The sequence below is a fragment of the Triplophysa rosa genome, linkage group LG19, assembly GCF_024868665.1.
Source record: "Triplophysa rosa linkage group LG19, Trosa_1v2, whole genome shotgun sequence".
NCBI classification, from domain to species: domain Eukaryota; kingdom Metazoa; phylum Chordata; class Actinopteri; order Cypriniformes; family Nemacheilidae; genus Triplophysa; species Triplophysa rosa.
In genome coordinates, this window is record NC_079908.1 from 18355766 (window position 1) to 18377763 (window position 21998).

A 21998-nucleotide genomic window follows, 5' to 3' on the forward strand; every position below is an offset into this window, starting at 1 on the left:
AGGCTCATTCTATTAATTTTGTATATTAAATACAAAATTAGTGCATGATAATAAAAGTGCACATTTTTACCTGGAAATGTAAAAAATGTCTACTCGATTTGTATAATACCACCTCTTCAATCTGTTTAGTCAGACTGAGTTCTGAAATACAAATAATGCAACTTTACTCATTTCATTATTTTATACAATGATTTATTGCCAATTATTGTAATATTGTTTTCAGATTTAATCAGTACATTCGATTCGATCTTGCTAAAGTGAGCCGTTTTAGGCCAGAGTAGAATAAGTTACGCCAATATAACGTTCAGCTAAACACTTGAAATATGCCTATTACATAACGTAAACTCAGCTCTTCAGTCCAAGTCATGAGCACCAATCTGAGATGTTGTGGCTCTTCAGGACAGTTCTTCAGTCTCGGACCATCTCAGACCTGCATCAACACACGTTTTTAAATTTGTGAAAGCAGTTTGAAGCATCGAAATGTGTATCTCTTCCTGTAACTCATCAATTGTGGATTTCACTGTATCCCATAATTCCATGCAGAAAGTCAAGAATGCACATTATCACAATCGCTCCCTCTCATCCCATAGGACCGGTACCGTGTGCAATTGATCAAAAAGATAGCATCTCAAGATGAGAACGAAACGCTCCTCGACGAATCACGCTGTGGTCTGCAACTTCAAACCAGTATGGCCTTTTCCAGCAGCTTTCCAGCACATTACACCTGATTGGACTACTTCAATAATTCGCATAATTTGATTGGCTGTTGTTATGAGACACATTTAAAGAATGATTGAGATAAATGAGTAGTTTGCCTGAAAACCGGACCGTAATTAGGTAAGGAAATCATTAATAAACGGAATTATCTCTGCATGATAAGACGGCACTGGGATTCATTGCATGAGGTCAATGGATAGGCAGTAGCAGTAACTGAATATAGTGTGCAGGGGATATTTTTACAGCCCCATTTTCCAAATTGGAGGATGGGGTTGACGAAAAAAAATTACACCCATTACTTTATTATCTAATGTAAAAAAGAAAAATATAGTTTGCTTTGTAAGTGTGGAGGCTAAAACCAAAGAGATTGTATATGTGGGTTTTACATCTACACTATATTTTGTTGGTCTGTGTATTCAAACTATCAAAACTGATCACATTTTAGAAATTTATAACACAAAACCCCTCTTTTGGTCAAACATTTGCATCGGTGTACCTGCCCGGGCATATTTTTGGCCTTACGCTTATCTATATGGGTTCAGAGATTCAAAATATATTTGATATATGTTTATAAAAATACAAATTCTGTCATTTATTCACACTCATTTCGTTGAAAACCTGGATATGAATCTTGCGTGGAACACAAAAGAAGATATTTTGAGAAATGTCTCAGGGGTTTTGTGTCAACATTTTTCAAAATATCTTCTTTTGTGTTCTGAAGAAGAAAGTCAGTCATAAAGGTTTAAAATGACATGAGCGTGAGTTTTTTCGGCTGAGGATGTTGAACAAAAATGATCAAAGTTGGATAAAATGACTGAATAATGCGCTGTGTTGTCCATACCAATATACAATGCAATGAAAAGGACTGACTCAACGGGTCTGTACACAAAGTTTAATTTACAGTACAGTACTTCCATCTGAGGCGCCATCAAACGATATCATACAGCTCATGAAAACCTGTTTTATGGCTTAATCTGAAATGAGCGCATTTGAGAACACTTCCATATTGAATAATCCCATTGAATAACACTAACACACTACTAAATCAGACTTCATGAAATCTTTCATTGTTAGACAAAAAGTACTTTCATAGAAAATCAGCCAAGACGATTATATCTGTTGAGGTTCAGGGTTTGAAATCTGTAAATATCATAGCAAGATTTTTTTATGCTAAAGCGCAATGCATACACATCTAGTTTCATTTACGATTGGGGTTCATTCCCCTTTCAACACAAAACGCTCACTCAGATAAATATTCTTTAGGAAAAAACAACAATAATTTAGCAATACTGTAAACCACCGCATACAGAGAGTCTCTCCTGCATAAAACACAATTTCACCGCACAAGTAAAAACTGAAATGTGTTTTACATCAGCACTATTTCCACACAAGCCCAAAACACACAAACACACTGACGCTCTATCAGCATGAACCAGCGTTCTCCTCTTGTGAAGAACGCACAACACAACATCACCAAACGTATCCACACGCTTCATAACATTTGCAAAAAAGGCTCAAATTAAATGTAATGTACAGCGTTAGTACAGTATTTGGAAAATAAAAGTACGTTTGAGTGCACACGTGCATGACAGAGTATGAGCATACATTCATTCAAGATACAATTTACTGAAGCCTCGGAGACGAACACACATCCCCGACTGTCGTGATCGCTTTGGGCTGCGTTTCTCAGACTAACAGCACTTTTTATTAACTCATTTTACAGTACGGTGGTTTAATAGCCTTTGGCATAACCTAGGGCGTAAGGAAGCTAGCTGCCAAGTGCTCACGACGAACCAAGCCCAACTTATGCCACTAACTTCACAAGCAGCCTCGTGACTATTCCAGGCACAGAGCTCGTATCCATACTGTATTTAATTTCTTTTAAATCCCTTTTTACTTAGTCTTTAGGAAGCATCCTGGAACATTCAGAGACAGTACAAAAACAAATCAATCCTTTCTTCCTTTAACCTAGTGGAAGAACTGGCTGCTGTAGTGCATTCTGGGTACTGTACAGTACGTTAGATTTTATTGACGAGAATTGTATTGCACGTATGAGTAAGACCAACCGGAGGCATATACAACACACTGTATGAGTGAATTATTTTGTTTTCTGTGCTATGAATGTAAAAGCATCTGCAAGCGGAGTGTCAGTATTCCGTATCTGAGGCGTCGGTCGGGTCGGTGTTGCGCGAGAGCATGTAGTTGTCCATGTCTATGGAGGGGCAGTTGTGAATGGAATAGCGCAGGCGCTCGGCTAGTATTGCCTGGCTTGTGTAGGGAGGAAGGCGGAGCTGGAAGAAGCAGGTCTGAGCTGTGGGAAGGCCGTTCAGGGGCTGTGGAGAGAACATAGAGGATGAAGATTTAGGCTGCATCCGTGTTCAAAACGTCTTACCTTGGTTCACAACATTAAGCTAATAATCATAATATATGCTGTCGGGTACGATTTTGTACATCATTTAACACTAACCTACGTAAAGATAAGCAAGCAAATAAGCTGCAATTTTATGCTATAAACAGAGGTGGCGATAGAGAGGCAAAAGCCACGAGCCGCACCAAACAGACTTGCTGAAATGCTTCTTATTGAATATCATTTCTACACCAAATGGTTTTCTTACCCGGTCAACTTTGATGATCTGAAACTTCTGTGCGATGTCTGCTGGATTGGATGGCAGCCTGGAACGTCCCGACACGAAGCGCAGAAACAGAACTCTCTCCTCATTGGTGAATTCCTCCAGGCTCTGCCACAGCCAGCCAATGAGCTGGTGGCTGTCGGTGATGTCGCGGTAACGCACCACCTTTTTGAGCATCTCCACGGACACCTCGGGCAGACCGCACACCAGCTGCTCCAGCTGTCGCGCGGTGAGCAGGGAAAGCAGTGGGATGGGAATGATGGAAGACATGCCCTCCCGCACTGCCGCCACCTACGGGAACACACGCACACGAGTGTACGCTTTAGCTGACAATGCTCTTGCAATTAGCATAAGAATACAATAACAGAATTACATAACTAGACACTACAACTCAACACAGTTCAAGCATGCAGTTGGCCAGCTGTATTATCACTTTGTGCGATTTGAAGGTACCTGTCTGTCCATCTCATGAAGTCTGTAGTTCAGGGCTCTTTCCACATACTCGTTTCTGTTGGAGAAGGTCAGAGGAAGGTTGTGCCCACCGGGAACCACAGGAACCAAGGTGCCATCAGCGCCGTGAGCCACGAACGAGTCCAGAGGTATCATCTACACACAGGAAAAAGTCAATCAGAGAATGTAATCTCTATACATCAGATACTGGCCTTATTCTGTAATGAACGTAGAGAGAGATTTATGAAGGGATGACCTCTCATGGTCGTATGGCTCACCATTAGGATTGAACCAACGGGATTTTTTTGGCCAATACTTGTCAATATTTGTTACTTCGCTCACTTATTTGAACTTTTTGTCATGTAAACAGTTTTACGTTTCAAGTTTTTTATCATAAACATAATCATACACAGTATGATATATAGCGAAATGCTTGGCACAGCACTCCTGTCATTATACAGGTAACAATAAAATAAAAAATGAACAATTCTGAAAATCATATGATTTCGAAAAATGAAAAAACGTTGAAAATAAAGATACATTTTGAAAATAAGGGAGTTGTGAGGTCTGACCAATTTGAAAGAACAATACTAAAAGGAGAAAGAAGAAATATATACATGAATATACAGTACATCTAAATGTGAATGTTAAATATTAATAAATAGTAGGGCCGGCAAACGATTAATCGCGATTAATCGCATCCAGAATAAAAGTTTGTGTTTGCATAATATATGTCTGCGTACTGTGCATATTAATTTTGTATTTATGAACATACACACCCATGCATTTATTTCAGAAAAAGATCAAATATCAAAAAATATATAAAATAAATAAATGCATGTAAATATTTCCTAAATATGTTTACATGTATGTGTATGTGTTCATAAATACAAAATTAATATGCACAGTACGCAGACATATATTATGTAAAAACAATTCATTTTAATCAGATTAATTGCGATTCATCGTTTGACAGCCCTAATAAATAGATCACTGTTTTGATTGTCTTAAAGGGACAGTTCACCCACAAATAAAAATTCTTTCATTTACACATCCTCATGTCATTCCAAACCGGTATCGACTTTTGTTCTTCTACAAAACAAAAAAGAAGATATCGGCGCCCATTGACTTCCACTGTATATTTCTCAGAATGTCTTCTTTTGTGTTCCACAGAAGAAAGGGTAATACACAGGTTTTGCATGAAATCAGGGTATGAGCAAAAACACGTGCATTAAAATAAACTAACTAGTTGCATCTTGGAATCATTGAATCCATTCAACAGTAAGACGGTGTTGGATTATGCAACATACATTTACCAACTCATTGCCTTTGTCCAGTTCATAAATGCATTCATGCCATGAATGGTTAATGGTTATAAATAAATCAAACATCATCTCTAAACGTTGTTGACAGATGCATCGTTGCATCTCCTCTCACCACTGTGAAGTTCTCTTCATTGATCACGCTGTTGTCCAGGTGCAAGATACCCTGAAGTGAGCGGTACGTGAGCAGGTCCACCTCCTCCAGGTCAGCAGCTCCCAGAGGAATACAGCACATCTGTTTCCAAACCCACGGCGCCAGGTGCAGATCCAGGGGCTTTTTCGTACGAATGGCCACGGCCATCAGAATACCCAAGAAACGATATTGCACCATGTGATCGTCTGAGGACGCCGCTGGGTTCAGCAAAAACCTGCCACGGCCGGTCAGACAACACAGGTTAGCGGAAACAGTCTTGAGAAAAACTCGATTCTGTTTAAACGCCGTTAATCTCAGTCTCTACAATGTACCTGTCTGTGTTGCTCCCAACGTCAGCAGTGCTGTTTGGAGTGTGAATGAGCAGATCCACCACACCAGATTGCAACTCCTGAGTACAGAGAACACCGTTTTGAACATCTGAACGACAAACAAACCACATCAGTGCGCACTAATGAGGGAAAAAGATCTAACCTGGCACATTTCGGTGATGGTGTCTTCAAACACGCCCCCCGCGTCATCCGCTCCCTCTCCCACCAACTTCACCTTCCACGCTCTCGACGGCAGACGCAGTTCGGTGGGGTTTAGATTCACCACCTGCTTAGCGATCTGCACGAAGATGGGCTTGCTGGAGCGCCCCCTGTGAACAGGAGGACAGACTTAGATACCTGACAGACTGTCAACCATCTGTTTCTCTGCTTCTACAACGTGGTCATTCCGTGAAAAGATTCGTTTTGTACCTAGCCGAGATTCTCTTGACCGTGATCTGCGGGCCGTAGGTTTTTCCCTGGGTCATGGTTCTACCGATCGTGCGCACGAGAGGAAGGGTGTTGACTTTCGGGGACAGCAGGCCTCGCAGCTGACCCTGCACGATGGCAGCTGTACCCGAGCTATAGCGGGAAACATTCACCTGGAGAGCAGCCAGAGACGGACACAGTCAGACCAACACCTCGCCTTGATATCGACCATCAGAAATCGATTCGTTAGCAAGGAACACTTCACGGTGGAATCAGCTTAGTAAAAATAGAGCAGAAGTTCTTGGCAGGAAGCGAGATACGGTTTGGTTCCAGTGAAACTTTCGGAAGTTGCTGTAATTCACATAAACGTGTGTGTTATTGACTTAACGCACCTGGCTGATGGGATCGAGGTTTAGAAGCCTCCAAGACTTATACATGAGGTCAGAGAAGTGGTAGAGGACTCGGAGACGCGTGTTTAGCACCTCGGGGCTGCAGTCTTTCAGGGCGTTATACTGAGGGGGCACGGACTGAGGCAGACCCAGCTGTATCCCTGAACAACCTGCAAAATGTAAGTGAAGTGTTGACGTGTGATCCTTTTTGGATCTTACAGCCATGGAAAACATTGAGAGACCATTCCAAATTTTCATTTCTAGATGTATTGTGGCCATTCAAGTGTTGTTCAAAGAAATCAAACTTCAGGAGTGACAAAGTCATCCAACAGCAATGTGAAAGACTGACACATGAAAACTGTGATAAAAAGGGTTATCGTATAAAAAAATACATTTGAACTTTTCCTAAATACGTGTACAAATATTACTGTTGTATTGCTGAAACGTGAAAATGAATTGGTTTTCTTTGCAACAATTTTGGTGTAAAAAAATACAGAGCATCTTTTCTGTTATTTTGACCCGTTTCTCCAGTTTTTTTTCCTGCGAATAAATGCAAATAGAAACTAATTTGAAATTTGGTAGGAATATTGTTAGTAGTTCACAGAATTAACCAAAAATTATAATTTGACCTAAACACATACCTAGAAGTCGTAAATTTAAAAATAAAATCTGAAAAATGGTCTCTGAAATGGTTTCTTAATTTTTCTGCGGCTGCATATTCATCTGATAAAGAAAAGACGATTATCATGGATAAGAACAGTTTACTGGTGGTCATTTTTTTAAATAACATTTGGTAACACTTTACAATAAGGTGCTATTAGTTAACATTAGCTAACAATGAACAATTTAGTTTTTCAGCATTTATTAATCCTTGTTAATGTTAGTTCATGTCAATACAGTTATTCATGTTAGATCATGGTACATTAACTAATGTGACGACGTTTGATTTTAATAATGTATTAGTAAATGCTGAAAGTAACATGAATTAACATTAATAAACGCTGTATTAACATTGTTCATTGTTAGTTCATTTTAGCTAATGCATTAACTCATTGTTAATAAATAGCACCTTATTGTAAAGTGTCACCTAACATTTAAATATGAGGTGTTTGCTCAATATTTAAGAGACACTTATTTGTATGGTGTGCGACTTCTTATTTATAGGGTTATGCTGATATTTCTTAAAAAAGTCAAAGTTAGGAAAAGCACAGCCAGTCTTAGTTTGTTTGTATTAAAGAGACTTTTTTTTGTGATTTGGAATTTGTTTTGAAATTGCAATTTAGTTTGGTTATTTGACACAAAAATTTGTATTTTACACAGAAATGTGCAGTATTTGAGAAATAATAAAAGGGCAGTTGTTCATTTCTAATTTGCCTCAAGTCATTCTATAAAAAAATTGTGTCGTGAGATCAGAATCGTTACATCCCTAATTATTTTACTTGCTTCCTGTAAAAAATGTGATTCAGTCACTTATGAGAAAGCTGTCTTAGAAGCAGAGTCTTTGTGTGTACCTGAAGCCCTGGGTGACAAAGCTGGTGTGGTCCAGGCAGCGGTGTGGCAGCGTCCAGCAGATATCTGCCTGATGTTTTTGCCCTGTAGAGCAGTCACCAAAGTGGGTTCCTTGACAGGGTTGGAGTGACCCAGACCCAGCTACATTACACACAAAGACACAAGCTTAGATTAGAATGCACACAGATCTACAAGAGATGCGCAGGGGACTAAATCAAGATGACATGTGATGGCAAATGTTTGCACCTGAGCCTCGCAGTTGCAGCCCCACGCATAGACATCTCCAGTGTTAGACAGAGCCAAGATGTGCTCACAACCAACAGCAATGTCTTCAATAAACACGCCCTCCAAAGCCGGGACGATCTGTGGCCGGTTATGACTCTTCAGCATAGAGTCGGGCAGACCTATCAGGCGCTCTATGAAAACAAATAGAGTATGAAGCCTCACCAGCAAATCCAAAACGCATTTGGATACAGATCTTTCCTGGGTTCTACCTTGGCCGAATGTGTACACGTGTCCATCTTTAGCCAGAACAAGCGAGAAGTGAGTTCCACATCCGATCTTTTTGATTCCCTTGTTGCAGAGAACCTCCACTTTCTATCGTCCAATAGAAACACAAGACAACCAGCCAATGACAAACCACATACAGCCAATGAGAATTTGAGAAATTGAAGATCAAGTTTTAAAAAGTAAACCAGAGAGATGGATGGTACCTGTGGGTAACACTTGACAGTACACGGTCCGATACCGAGTTTACCATAATCACCATCTCCAAATGCCCATAAGGTCAGGCCGTCTGATGACAGGACCAGAGTATGGTTGATACCACAAGACACCTACGACAACAACATCTCGTGTCATTAATTGATCAAATTTTATTTAAGCAAAAACAGAAATGGCACCTCTTACCTGTCCTATGTGATACCCTTCTAGTGCTGTAACCCTTTCTGGAAGCATCTTGTTGGAAGTCGACCTTTGACCCAAGCGTCCCGAGTCTCCACTTCCAAATGTGAAAAGTTTTCCATCAGACGTGACGACAGCAGAGTGTTTAAATCCACAAGCCAGCTATAAAAAAGGATATCATGTAATATTCAAGATAATCAAATAATCCTGAAGTGTTTTTTTCTCCCTTAACTGCTCATGTACCTGCACAACTTCCTCTCCCTGCAGAGCCTCGATTTGTTTGGGTCGTCTTTGTCTTTCACTGTTCCCATGACCCAGTTTCCCATAATCCCCGTCACCCCAGCTGAACACTTCTCCGGTCTCTGTGAGAGCAAGAGAGTGACCATCCGACCCGTATGATGTCACTAGCTGTGTCACCACGTAACCTGTTATAAAATGCAAAAATGTTTTATTATACATACACATTACGCCAGTTTATATATCATCTATCAAGCAAGACCCATTTAAGGAATAGTTCACCCAAAAATGGTCCCAATTGACTTGACCATAGTCGTTTTTATTCCTACTATGGAAAGCCAATTGGGACCATTTTTTGGGTGAACTATTCTTTTAACCTGTCATATTTTCCCATTTTTCCTCAAATCCATCAATATCAGTAAATAACATCCACCTACTGTATTACCAAGCGGGTTGCTGTGTTAGGTTTGTGTTACCTTGTAGGGCTGAGATGATAGTGGGTGCGTAGAGGTCGTCCGAATTACCCTGCCCAAGCCGCCCGTAACTGCCCTCTCCTACAGCCAGTACTGTACCGTTAGCTTGAACCAAGAATGTGCAGTTCTGACCACACACCACCTGAGAAAAATACACATGTATGAACCAGCTGCTGAGGGAATAATGTGTACTGTAGTATTTATACGTGAACTTTCTATCAACGCTCTACCTGTTGTGTTTGAGAGAGTGAAGATGCGAGAGTGGGCACAGATGCGCTCGTTCCAACATCCGCCAGCTGCCCATGACGTCCGTTGCCCCACAGATATACCTCGCTTTTACCACCTTGCTGCCAGTCCTGCCACCCGAAATAACCAAAAATGTGAACATGTATGTCTGTAAGTCAGGTATACATAGCAACTATTGGCATAAACACAATAATACATGTATTCTTGGAAAAAAGGGTACATTTTTATTATTATTATTTTATTATTCATTCTGGTCCTAAAGGGATAGTTCACCCCAAAACAAAAATCATTCATCATTTCTCACCCTTGTGTCATTGCAAACCTGCCATTGACTTCCATCGTATGGACACAAAACTACCGAGACATTTCTCTAAATATCTTCTTTTGTGTTTCACAGAAGAAAGAGTCATACACAGGTTTTGACAAAATGGCGAATAACGACCGAATTGTTCTTTTTGGGTGAACTATCCCTTTAAATGGCTCAGGAGTTATGAGACTAGACACAGATTTCATGTGAAGCAGAAATAGGATTTGTGCTCCTGTATTATAAAAGCTGAATATGAAATAAAACCACAAGGAGTGATAATAATCTGCCATGGATCACAATGTGCTAAACACAGACTACACTGACACTGATGAATGAAGCAGATCCGGCAAGATCAGAATTTTCACAAATCTGCAAACACACACGCATAAACGGATCACGTGGACCCCCAAACTTACTTCAGGCCTGCAGGTAGCCCAGGACATGAGCTGTTCATCCATCATGAAGGTCCATTTGCTATTGTCCTGGACAGACCACAAATCAGAAAAGTCTTGGATCAAAAACATCACGCTACAAAGGTTTATAAAACGAAACTAGCAGAAATCATTTATGATGATGTTTTAAGCTCTCACCAGTGGTTTGGGGAACTCTGTGGCACCAGGCTGATGAAACTCTGGTACATTGAAGGATTCTGGGAAGGGAGTGCCACGAGCAAAGGCCTCTGCGCTCTTCACTGTGGTGGAGTAAGCTGACAGCCAGTTCCACTCTGAGGGGCAGTGGGACCCGGGGGTGCCGTCCTGATCTGGTCCCGTCCCCGTGTGGTGAGGTGGGACGGGGTGACGACACAGCAACTGATCCAGGAACAGACCCACGGCTAGTGCAGCCAAGCTCTGAAGGAAGGCACTGTGGGTCAGCTGATCTCCTGTCATCACATGAACCTGAGGAGCAATACACACCATTAAAATAATAAATGCTTTTCTGTCATATTGACTACTGAATACTGCATAACTCAAAGGAACATTTTTAAAAATACGTTGGTAACCAAGCGACACTGACATTGTATGGACACAAAACCATTTCTCAAAATATCTTCTTTAGTGTTCATCAGAAGTAAGAATCTTATACAGGTTTTGAACAAGATGAGGTTGAATAAATGATGAGAGTATTTAAATCTTTGGGGGAACTTTATTAATATCACACTAGCACAAAGAGGCGGTTTATTATACGTGCTTTGATTCTTGTTGAACCAGCAGCTCACGTTTGAGAACAGAAAACACTGCAGTGTGAGCGTGTGACGGCTCTCTGGACTGCAGGAGCTCTCTGCTGTTTATCAGAATACAGTAATGAGCTCATAATAGAGCAAAACTCTGCAGTAGAACCGGGAGAAGAGCCAGCATACAGAGACAACAAGCTCAGCACAGTTTTGTGTCGAAGACAATTATATATGTGAGTGTGCGCGCGTGTGTCGGGTATCATAATGTATTAAAAACAGACACAGTACGTCAAGCAGTTTCTGTGGCATAAAACTCATTTGAACACAAAGCACTTTTTAGTTGTGCTTACTAAGACAAGTATCCTGTTCCTGTAGCTCAACTAGGTTACTTTTGAATGTACCCAGAGTGTTAACTAACCTTGAGAAAATAGCTTTTTCTTATTATGCATGAATAATTTCAAGTTAGTACTGTACATTGATATCCATCAATGAGTTTAAGACAATTGTAAGGAATGTGGTAAAGCAGACATGTGATTTTTTCTTTTAGAAAGATTTCTGTGTTATAAAGGGGTGCTGCATAACTTTTTTCATGTATTTTAATCTAGAGTATGTATGGCTGCTACCTTGGCCAGATCTCTCTCGTAAACTGGGACTTCCTGGAAAAATATAGGTAAAAAAACAAAAACTGGTAGAGCAATGCATTGGTGCAAAGGTTGTAGACACCGAGGGAACACATAGACTAAGAAAATATGTATAATTTTAATGCAGGTGCATTGAATAAAAAGTGCATTTATGTCCATTGATTAAAAGCATTTGCCATTAATGTAAACGTAAATATAAATATTCTAAAATCCATTTTACTCGGATTACAGTTTAAAGTGATTACAATATTAAACTTGACAACTAGCCAATGAACAGTGAATTTCACATACCTATGTTTTCAAAGCATTTTTTTATCTTTACTGCATGATTTTTCGCAGTCAGGTGTTGTAAGTGCCGCTTTCAGAATTGAATCAATAACAGTCCATATTCCTCATAAATGGGCACATGAAAATGAAAATATAATGACTATTTAATGTTCTATGAGGAGCCATCCCTTCTCCATTTGTTGGGTGTTATTGCTTCTGGTTTGTGCATTTTAATTCACAGAATCCTACAAAGTATGTTGCTCTCAAAAACGGTGTCCTTTTTTTGTCACATTCATAACACCTTTAGTGGCCTTTTAAAAATAGAAAACATTTGTAAGTGCTGATATTTTTCTGAAGTGTAGACTCTAGAATTCTGATGTCTCGCTATATTGACAATAAATACATTGTCTAAGAGTTTATATTTCAAGTTTGGACTTAAAGGAGATGTTCACTTCAAAATTATCCCCAATTGACTTTCCATAGTCATTTTTATTCCAACTATGGAAAGTCAATTGGGTTAAAATTTGAAGTGAACTACTCCTTTAAGATGTCACATCCATAATGCTGGAATTGACCGAAGACATTAAAGCGGGGCTAACATGCTATTTCATGCATTCTAACTTCTTTACACTGTTAAACGTGCTGGCTTTTCATGCTTAACATGGTCAACTTTGGACGTGTGACTTAGTATTTCTGTGCTCGAAGCACTCCGCCAAGGTTCGTATAGGTTTCGTAGTTTTTTTCGAACATGAATTTCTGTTTCGTAACAAGGGTTCTTAGTCCCTTATTGGACAATTGTCCCGAAAAAGCACACCCACACGTCAACCAGCGAGAGCGAGAGAAAGAGCACGCCCACATGTCAACCAGCGAGAGCGAGAGAAAGAGCACGCCCACACGTCAACCAGCGAGAGAAAGAGCACGCCCTGACACATCAACCAGCGAGAGCGAGAGAAAGAGCACGCCCGCACGTCAACCAGTGAGAGAAAGTGCACGCCCACACGTCAACCAGTGAGAGCGAGAGAAAGAGCACGCCCACACGTCAACCAGTGAGAGAAAGAGCACGCCCTGACACGTCAACCAGCGAGAGCGAGAGAAAGAGCACGCCCGCACGTCAACCAGCGAGAGAAAGAGCACGCCCTGACACGTCAACCAGCGAGAGCGAGAGAAAGAGCACGCCCGCACGTCAACCAGTGAGAGAAAGTGCACGCCCACACGTCAACCAGTGAGAGCGAGAGAAAGAGCATGCCCACACGTCAACCAGCGAGAGCGAGAGAAAGAGCACGCCCCCACACGTCAACCAGCGAGAGAAAGTGCACGCCCACACGTCAACCAGAGAGAGCAAGAGAAAGTGCACGCCCATCAATGTGCTTTGTTCGGTTTACGGAAGTTCAGCTGTGTTTGTTTGTTCACGCCATTTCGGTAATGAATGTAATATAAACGGTGGATATAACGCTGGATTTGCAGGTTGTTTGAAATTTCTTAAATTGAATGGTCACAGCGCAAAATAATGCCGGACATGAACCGCACGAGGTAAGTGAAACTGAGTCATATGTCTGTGTTTTGTTGGCAATCGGCGTGTCTGTGCATAATGTAAACAACACAAACTTATAGTGAATTAACACAGTTATGCAAAGATAATACGATGATGTATTGTGTGCTCGTGCTTTAGTTCCGCCCACTGCACGCCTCCAGGACCTCGACTGTTTTCGGAAATAATCGTACAGCAGCATCTGTTTTTGTTATCAAACTAAATATTCTTCGAAGATATGAAGTATGCAATACCACTCAATAGGTACTCAAGATTAATATGAGATTGGCGTTACCTCCGCTTTAACAATTAAAGTCAGTCCAGTTCTTACAATAAAGGTAACCTGACTCTTTAAAAGAAATAATGGTTGCTAAAAGCAATGGTTTATTATGCAGATTCCACCTGCAGTGAATAAATCTGAATTTTGGATTCTTAAGGTTTTTCAGGAGCTCCTTTAGATGTGAAACTTTGACTACCTTCTCATAGCTGTACTGCTCCTGTAGCAGTGTGGGAAGTCTCTCAAGAAAGACGGCCATGCAGGGTGCACGGTTCAATCCCAGAATGCCTTGACTGCGGAGAACAGAGCGACAGGACACCAGAACGTGATTCTGCGAGATCCAGTCGGGAGTACAGCGAATTAACAAAACATCCTGAGAGAGAAAAATAAGAAATGAATATGTAAAAATGTGTTTACAAATTTAAATGAAATCAAAGTAAATAATTTGAAAGCGTTTGGTACCTTTGATCTGCCAGAGCAGGCTGCCACCCCCGTGTGTGGTATCCATGTGGTACAAACCACTGAGCCCATTCCAGTAACCACAGTCTGCAGGACTGAACCATCCTAGATAAAAGAGGGGTGTATATTGTCAGACAGAAGTTTTGCAAAATGAACAAAAAAACACTGGTTGAAGCCTGTCACTTACCCGCAGGGACCAGATGTTCAGCACACCTCCAATTCCTCCAGACACTAGGGCAAGACCACTGGGACAAAATGACAGCGTTTTTACCGCGGTAATGTGTCCACTCAGTCGAAAAACGCATTTGGCATTACCCCGCTGAAACTAACAAACACACGTGTCTCGCTTAACTGGTGCAAACAAACTCCAGCATCTTAGAGAGAATCTATTTTCAAAGGTTAATTTGAAGATGAGAATAAACTGGTATTAAATAAGAAAGCTTAATTTACTCTAACTACATTAACCACTCACAAAATAAACAAATAAACAAATAGATAATTGAGTCTGACCTTGATGGCACTGCTCTTGTCTTGGCTGGTAGAGGGGGAGAGGAAATTGGGCACTGATACACTAGCGCCCCCTTGAGGAAGAGTCCAGACATACAGGAGGCCATTTTGACATCCACTGAGAAATAAACAAAACTGAAAATCTTAGCATGTACTATAAGCATTTAGCAGACACTTTCATCCCAAATTATTATGTTAAATTTGTGCTGATATATAGATGTGGGTTGTCTTATGTTCATGTGTTCATGATGGAGACATCTTAACTAATGTCTAACAATGTCTAAATGTTTTATTGGGGCATAATACACCGGGTCTAAAAGGAGCATGGAAAAAGTACAGTATGTGTACAAAGAGACAAATCAGATTCGATGATTGTTTAAAAATCGGAAAAATGTTGCACACTTACACAGCCATCATAAGACGAGGCTCCGCCCCTTGCCCGGGCAGAGGGCACCACTCGGCTGTGTTGACTGTGCCCGCATGGAAGAGGGAATGAAGGGTCACCCAAGCGCCGTTGGAACGACCCCAGATTTTCACCACGTCTGAACGGCCGACGGACAACAAAAGATGACCCGTGGGATCCCACCTGAGTGCACTCACGCTCTCCTGTGAAGAACAAAGATGAGAAAACGTTTGACAGAAGTGTCCTGCTTTGCCAGTAAGGTTAATTTAGTTGACTAAAATTACAACTTTGAAAGCGTTTCTGTTTATTGAAATCAAATAAAATTCTGGCCTAAATGATTGGAAAACAAAAAATTAAAATGTTGCCTCAGAAAAAAACTGAAATAAGTTCAAGGCACTAAAATTATAATAATAAACAAAAACTAAAATAAAATTATATTTTATATAGCAACATAAAAAATATATGACGAAAACATTGCTAAAATTGCTAAACGTTTGACTAAAATTAACATAAAACTAAAAATCTAAAAATAAAAGCTGATTTAAAATATTAGTATATAAAGTAGTACTAATATAGCAGTATATAGTTTAGTATATAACTACAATAAAACTAAAAACAAGACTCTAATTGGCAGTTTATGTTTTTGTAATAATTATATATTTAACTTTTTTTATTGGTTCATTATGTATTATCTTTGTGTTCTAGGACGTGATCCTAACTTAGATACCAATCACGTGTATACCATAAAACCCCTTTTTTTTTAGGATATTTCGTAGTTCACACTTACGGGAAATGCTGTCAGAAGAATGGGTGGATCAGTTTCGTAGCTTTCTGCTGCCGCTAAAAGAATTTTGCCATCTGGATACCCCACGGCAAACGGTTTATCCACACTGTACCAGGCCACACACTGAGGTGCTGAGCGGAGAAAACAATACAAATAAACATAAAGCTCTAATTTTGAAGATAGCATGTGTTGTGTCTATCGAGACGCACCCTCCTTCCTGTGGCAGTGCGTGAGTTCGGTGCTCTCCACCCTCAAGTCCTCGGTGACCTCACACCAGCAGAGGGAGCCGTCGAGGCGACCCACCAGTAAACTCTCAGGAGGGCTGGTCTGGCTGCAGGCTTCCTGACTGAGGAATGGAGTGGAGGTTTGGACCCACGAGAGCGCCGTGACCCACGATGATTGAGCTTCTACGTGTGCTCGAGAACCTGCAGGAAACATTGACAGAAAAGCTCAGTTGTACATTACTGCTCAGTTAAGCACAAGATTTGTCAGCTGTGATGTTTGTGGTGTAACTGTGTGTTTGTCCATGGGCGACAGCGGGCTCCTGGTCTCACCGGTGGCGGTCCAGATGTTGATGAGTTTGTTCTGGAAGGCGGCCAGCAGTGTCCCCCTTGTACTCCATGATACAGCGGACAGCAGATGAGACCCCATGGACCCATCTGAGCTCTGTGTATCCTCACTACAGCAACACACTCAAACATGTTTACCTAGCCCTTTAAAACCTCTGTTTTATACACAGCTAATTATGAATTATAATAATAATTATATTTATCAATCATTTTTTCAAATGCAGACGCCTCCAAGGGGAGGCTTGGTTAGATAATAGCTACATTTCAAACGGGAAACACTTGACATACTTGTCTGTTCCCTCATGTCTAAATCTAAGATGTACATTTGCGTGTGTCTCACCTGACGCTGCAGGTGTGTGTATGCTGCAGTTCGGCCGTGTTTGGCGTGATGTTCCACAGTCGAGCGGTTCCATCCTGTGAGCTGGTGGCCAGCAAACCCTGTTCTGCATTCCAGACGCAGCAGCACACCTGAAAACACAACAGCCAATCAGAAGCCCGGTTGAAGTGACTGAGCACCACATGACATTGGGTGATGCTGTAGAAAAGCCATATATCTGCCATAATGTTTTAACTGCACGTTTTTCCTTTGTCTTCAACTAGTAAAAAGTGCAAAGATCATGGATTCACAACACTGAGAACACATATGCATTATATAAATATTTATATACTGTAAAAACATGCTGCCCTTAAAGATTAAATACTAAAACATTTTTATTCTTTTCAAACACTACAGATTTTTATCAAACGTGTCCGATTAAAACAGGATGCAATAAAGGTACACGTTTTAGCTCAAGCATCAAGTACAATTTCTAAATTGTCTTTTTTGTGACTTAAAGTGACAGTTCAATATAAATTCTGGCATCATTTGCTCACCCGCTTGTCAGTTTAAATCTGTATGACCTTCTTTCTTCCACAGAACACAAAAGAAGATATTTTGAAAAATGTTGGTAACCGGCCTCCATTTACTTGCATTGGGGTTTTGCGTCCATACAATAGAAGTAAATGGGGGCCGGCGCTGCTCGGTTACCAACTTTCTTCAAAATATCTTCTTTTGTGTTCTTCGGAAAAATAATGTTTGAAATGACAACAGGGCGAGTAAATGATGACAGAATTTCAATTTTTGGGTGAACTATCGCTTTAAAAGATGTCTTTTGGTAAGGTTTATTCGTGTGTTAGTATTAACCTCCTCTTTACCCTGTTCTGATGTCCTTCAAGCTTTCTGACGGAGCACTTGCGCAGGTCTCCAGCCATGTCGCTGTAGGTCTGGGGTCTGGCACTGTTTTCTTTCTCAGAGACGGCCAGGGCGTGGACCAGCTGCTGTGCCGCCCACTGACGGTGTGTGCTGGTCAACCTGGCTGACAGTGCGCAGGCAGCCAAAGCATTAGCCAGTTCCAGCGGGCCGACACGCACACCTGCGTGAGATTTGGGGGGACTGGAGGCTGGGGGGCTTCCTCCTTCTGTCCAACAACAGAGTTCATAAAGATGAACTTTGACTAAATGTGCTCAAATTTAAACAATAGAACCATCAGAAATGTGACGAAACATGAAATATATGTTTTCGTGCAATTCTTGTTTGCACTGGTTATGACAACAGCTAACAGATTAATACAACTACTTACCCCTTAATTCAGCAGATTCGCTTCTTTCCGCACCGTAACGGTGTCGGATGCCTTTCTCCGTCAGCAGGGACACCAAACTCTGCGTGACCAGAAAAGTGGGCGGGGTCAGCTCCCTAGGCTCCAGCGTGGCCCCTTTGTGGGCGGAGCCTTTCTTCATCCTCTGATGTGGATCGGTGATGGCGCTGACGTTCATTCCTGTAGCTGCAGCCATGAGATCCTGAGAAGAAGAATACGCAGACGAGAGCGAGAAGACAGGATGATTAAACGAGCAGAAAACGATGAGTGTGCGAGGATAATGAGACGAGAAAGATCAGTGAGCCAAAACGCAGAAAGGATGACACCTCGGGAGAGATAAACGGAGAGCGAGTACGTACCTGCGTGCATATATCCACCAATTCTCTGTAGGCTGCAGAACTGTGGGACACTAAACTGCCAATAGCTGAGCTGAGGAAGGACAGGAAGGCGGAGCCTGTGCGATCACTCACATAGCCACGCCCCATCCCCTGCTGATCCAGACCTGTGTGGACACGGCCCCCTGCCGCTAGACACATCAGTCGCACCAAGATGCGGATGTCAGCCAAACCCAAAGCCTCGAGACCACTAGACCGGTTACACACGGAACTACTGACAGATACAATAAAAGAGAGAGATTATATAAATCTTTTGTATTATATTACAATACAAAAATGACAAGGTGTGTGTGTTACCTGGAGGAGGTTTGGGAGAGCGCTCTCATCACCATGCTATAAGCCAGCAGGATCTGAGCGGTGGATGTGACTCTCCTCAGAGCCAGCAGTCTCTCCTGAGGCTCCCGCAGAGACGCCGCCTGCTCTCCAAGACTCAGAGGAACAGAAGAACTCTTCAGCTCTGTGCTCACCACACCTGCACACACAAAATGTGCTTCGTTTAATTCTAAAAGTCAAAAAGAGAGTGCGAAACCACACAGATCATTCTTGGTTTCAGGCAATGAGAATGACAGGGGGTGTTACCTTTGTAAAGCAGGTTGCTGTCAGCACTGACAGAGCCGCTGGCCAGAGCTCCGAGCGGGTCGTGTTCCGAGAAAGGAATCGGGTCAGGAACCGGCTTCTTCTCACTCAAACCCAGAGGTCTCAAAAGAGTCCCAAAATCCTCCAAACCCGTCAACCGGTCTGAGTCCAGATCCTCCGGGTTACCTGGATCCCACTCTTCTAACAAACACACACATTACAAAACGACCACAGAATCATCTGTAATGTAGGAGTGCGGAAATTATCCTAAACTATTTTTGATCAATCCTTCAAAATAATACAAATTTGACCTTAGTTGTTAACAATTCTGGTTTGCATCACTAAAAGCAGCGCAGAAGGCATATATTTGTATAGACATTAAAGGGGTCATAGGACACGGCTAAAACGAATATTATCATTTGTTTTGGATTTAATGTAATGTGTATACACGATTTAAGGTTCAAAAACGCTGTATTTTCCACATACCGTGCATGTTTGTATCTCCTCTTTGCCCCGCCACTCTCAGAAACGCGCGTTTTTTTACAAAGCTCATGGCTCTGAAAAGCGAGGTGTGCTATGATTGGCCAGTTAACCAGTGCGTAGTGATTGGTCGAATACTGCAAGCGTGTGACGGAAATGTGACGCCTCTTACCATATTTGGAACATCAGGTTCCTCTTCAATTGTACTGACATGAACGCCACCTTACTTGCGTATACATTTGGGCGGTCTTAGTCAAATCAAACCACGAACTGACGTAGATTTGTGGGGGTGTGGCTACACGAGGTGTTTCAGGCAGGTCTGGGTGAGCATTCGCTTTTAGATAGAATGCATCTTTTGTTCCGACACTTTCATTTGTGCAATTTTACGTGTTTAATACATGCATGGGCAACTTATAACAGAAAAACACGTATTCGCGCCATATGACCCCTTTAAAGAGATTCATTCAAAATTCCAAAATGAAAATTCTGTCATCATTTACTCACCCTCTTGCTATTTTAAACCTGTATGTCTTTCTTTCTTCCGCAAAACACAAATGAAGATACTTTGAAGAATGTTGGTAACCAAACAACGGTTTGGTAAGCAACATTCTATAAACTATCTTTTTAGTGTTCTGCAGAAGGAAGGAAGTTATACGTTATATATGTTTAAAATAGCAAGATGGTGAGTAAATGATGACAGAATTTTCATTTTTGGATTAACAATCACTTTAATAACAAAGAAACATTAAAATAACCTAAAGATTGAATAACTTTATAGAAAAACACAACTCTATTTCATTTATATTTTATTCATCAATTTATTTACGCATTTGAAATATGGCACACATACCATCTGATGTACCATCCAACTGACCAATAAGATCAGACACCAAACCCCTCGCCCTGAAATAACAAAAGTTCTTATAGGTGTAGTTTGACCAACTTTCCAACCTATGACATGTTCCATTAAATCCTCACCTGTCCTGTTTGGAGCTCATCATACCCAGGTTGGAAGCCAGATATCTTTCCCTGCATGCATTGCACAAGAGATAATAAGGGCTGCCCGATCCGCATTCACCTCCAAACCAGCCGTCCACGTAAGCCCCGTTGCTGCGGTAACCACGGCGACCAGCGCTTTGACCGCAGCCTGGGTGATGTCGCTTCATGTGGTTGTTGAACTGAAGAGTGAGAGTGCTGCACAGTTCACACTCCACCATCTCATGAGCTTCTGGATGTTCCTCTCGTCCCTGAGGGTGAAAACAGTTATAATTGTGACAATTATTATAACAATAAATGATAGTCTCCAGTACCTCCACCATCCAAAGCGTGTCCCTCTCCGAGCTAATGAACTCCGGCGTGAGAAGCTCCTCGTACGGTTCTTCGTGGTACGGGTCGTCCATGTAGCCCAGTTCAGACTCCTCTTCAGCCGCAAACGGATGCGTATCAGCCCGCTCGGGCCACTCTGACACACCCACTTCCTGTCTGTACAGCATAGGCACAGGACTGGGAGATGGGGAATCTGAAACCATCACGGCATGTGAGAGTCGTTCATATTTGACACAGTATGTCTAGTCGCTCTGAACTCTCACTGCGTCTGAGTCTCACCTGCTCTCCTGAAGGAAGTCCTCTGGCTGACACCAGATCTCTGTCTGCGTGCAGGAGGAGGTCTGTTTCTGGTCAGGTGAACATCTAAAAAGTTCTCTCTCTCCACCAGGTCCAAACCTGCTAACAAACTGGCAAAAGATAAAAAAAACACAGGTCAGAACACATGCAAGTGCTGATGCTGTTAACAAATACAAGTGTGTGTATAATACACCACAGTCATATTTATTGCTAAATAATTACATTTTTACATATTTTTCATGTGTCTTTTTTCCAGTCTGTTATATAATTTTGTGACAGATATGTAATTTGCATGTAATAAACAGGCTAAAAACAGCAGACAATTCTTGTAATAATACAATAAAATAAAGCAATTCTTTGCAATAATACCATGTTTTCTATAACAGAAATGTCATAAGTTTACTACTTTATGATTATAGGTATATTTTTCATACTTCAACATTTTTATTATTCCATTTTATTATCACTATATCTATTTGTATTGTTCCACAGTGTGCTTTCTGCATATTGCAAAAATGCAAAATTGTGAAGAGCTATAAAACATCTCAGGATTACAAAATTTATTTCTTCCTGTTTTTGTGTTTAAATGCTTTCTGTAAAAAAGCTTTGCAAT

At 41.3% G+C, this 21998-nt stretch overlaps 1 protein-coding gene across 1 annotated transcript in view; it reads right to left on the reverse strand.

Moving 5' to 3' along the window:
- Positions 1-1595: 1595 nt before the first annotated feature.
- Positions 1596-21998, reverse strand: part of LOC130569769 (probable E3 ubiquitin-protein ligase HERC1) — a 59846-nt gene continuing 39443 nt past the window's right edge. The window contains exons 43-78 of the mRNA XM_057359615.1: positions 21368-21495; positions 21073-21281; positions 20741-21009; positions 20613-20665; positions 19286-19483; positions 19004-19178; positions 18671-18920; positions 18297-18513; positions 17872-18134; positions 17018-17145; positions 16663-16787; positions 16318-16533; positions 16112-16239; positions 15328-15527; positions 14925-15039; positions 14602-14733; positions 14418-14519; positions 14155-14328; positions 10662-10967; positions 10488-10553; positions 9749-9874; positions 9522-9660; positions 9052-9233; positions 8815-8970; positions 8619-8741; positions 8400-8502; positions 8152-8321; positions 7908-8046; positions 6400-6566; positions 6011-6180; positions 5745-5910; positions 5585-5661; positions 5235-5487; positions 3801-3953; positions 3333-3638; positions 1596-3050 (exon numbers count right to left, since the gene is read on the reverse strand). Coding sequence (XP_057215598.1) covers positions 2865-3050; positions 3333-3638; positions 3801-3953; positions 5235-5487; positions 5585-5661; positions 5745-5910; positions 6011-6180; positions 6400-6566; positions 7908-8046; positions 8152-8321; positions 8400-8502; positions 8619-8741; positions 8815-8970; positions 9052-9233; positions 9522-9660; positions 9749-9874; positions 10488-10553; positions 10662-10967; positions 14155-14328; positions 14418-14519; positions 14602-14733; positions 14925-15039; positions 15328-15527; positions 16112-16239; positions 16318-16533; positions 16663-16787; positions 17018-17145; positions 17872-18134; positions 18297-18513; positions 18671-18920; positions 19004-19178; positions 19286-19483; positions 20613-20665; positions 20741-21009; positions 21073-21281; positions 21368-21495 — 6070 coding nt within the window. The 3' untranslated portion in view covers positions 1596-2864. The remainder of the gene's footprint in view (positions 3051-3332; positions 3639-3800; positions 3954-5234; positions 5488-5584; positions 5662-5744; positions 5911-6010; positions 6181-6399; positions 6567-7907; positions 8047-8151; positions 8322-8399; positions 8503-8618; positions 8742-8814; positions 8971-9051; positions 9234-9521; positions 9661-9748; positions 9875-10487; positions 10554-10661; positions 10968-14154; positions 14329-14417; positions 14520-14601; positions 14734-14924; positions 15040-15327; positions 15528-16111; positions 16240-16317; positions 16534-16662; positions 16788-17017; positions 17146-17871; positions 18135-18296; positions 18514-18670; positions 18921-19003; positions 19179-19285; positions 19484-20612; positions 20666-20740; positions 21010-21072; positions 21282-21367; positions 21496-21998) is intronic.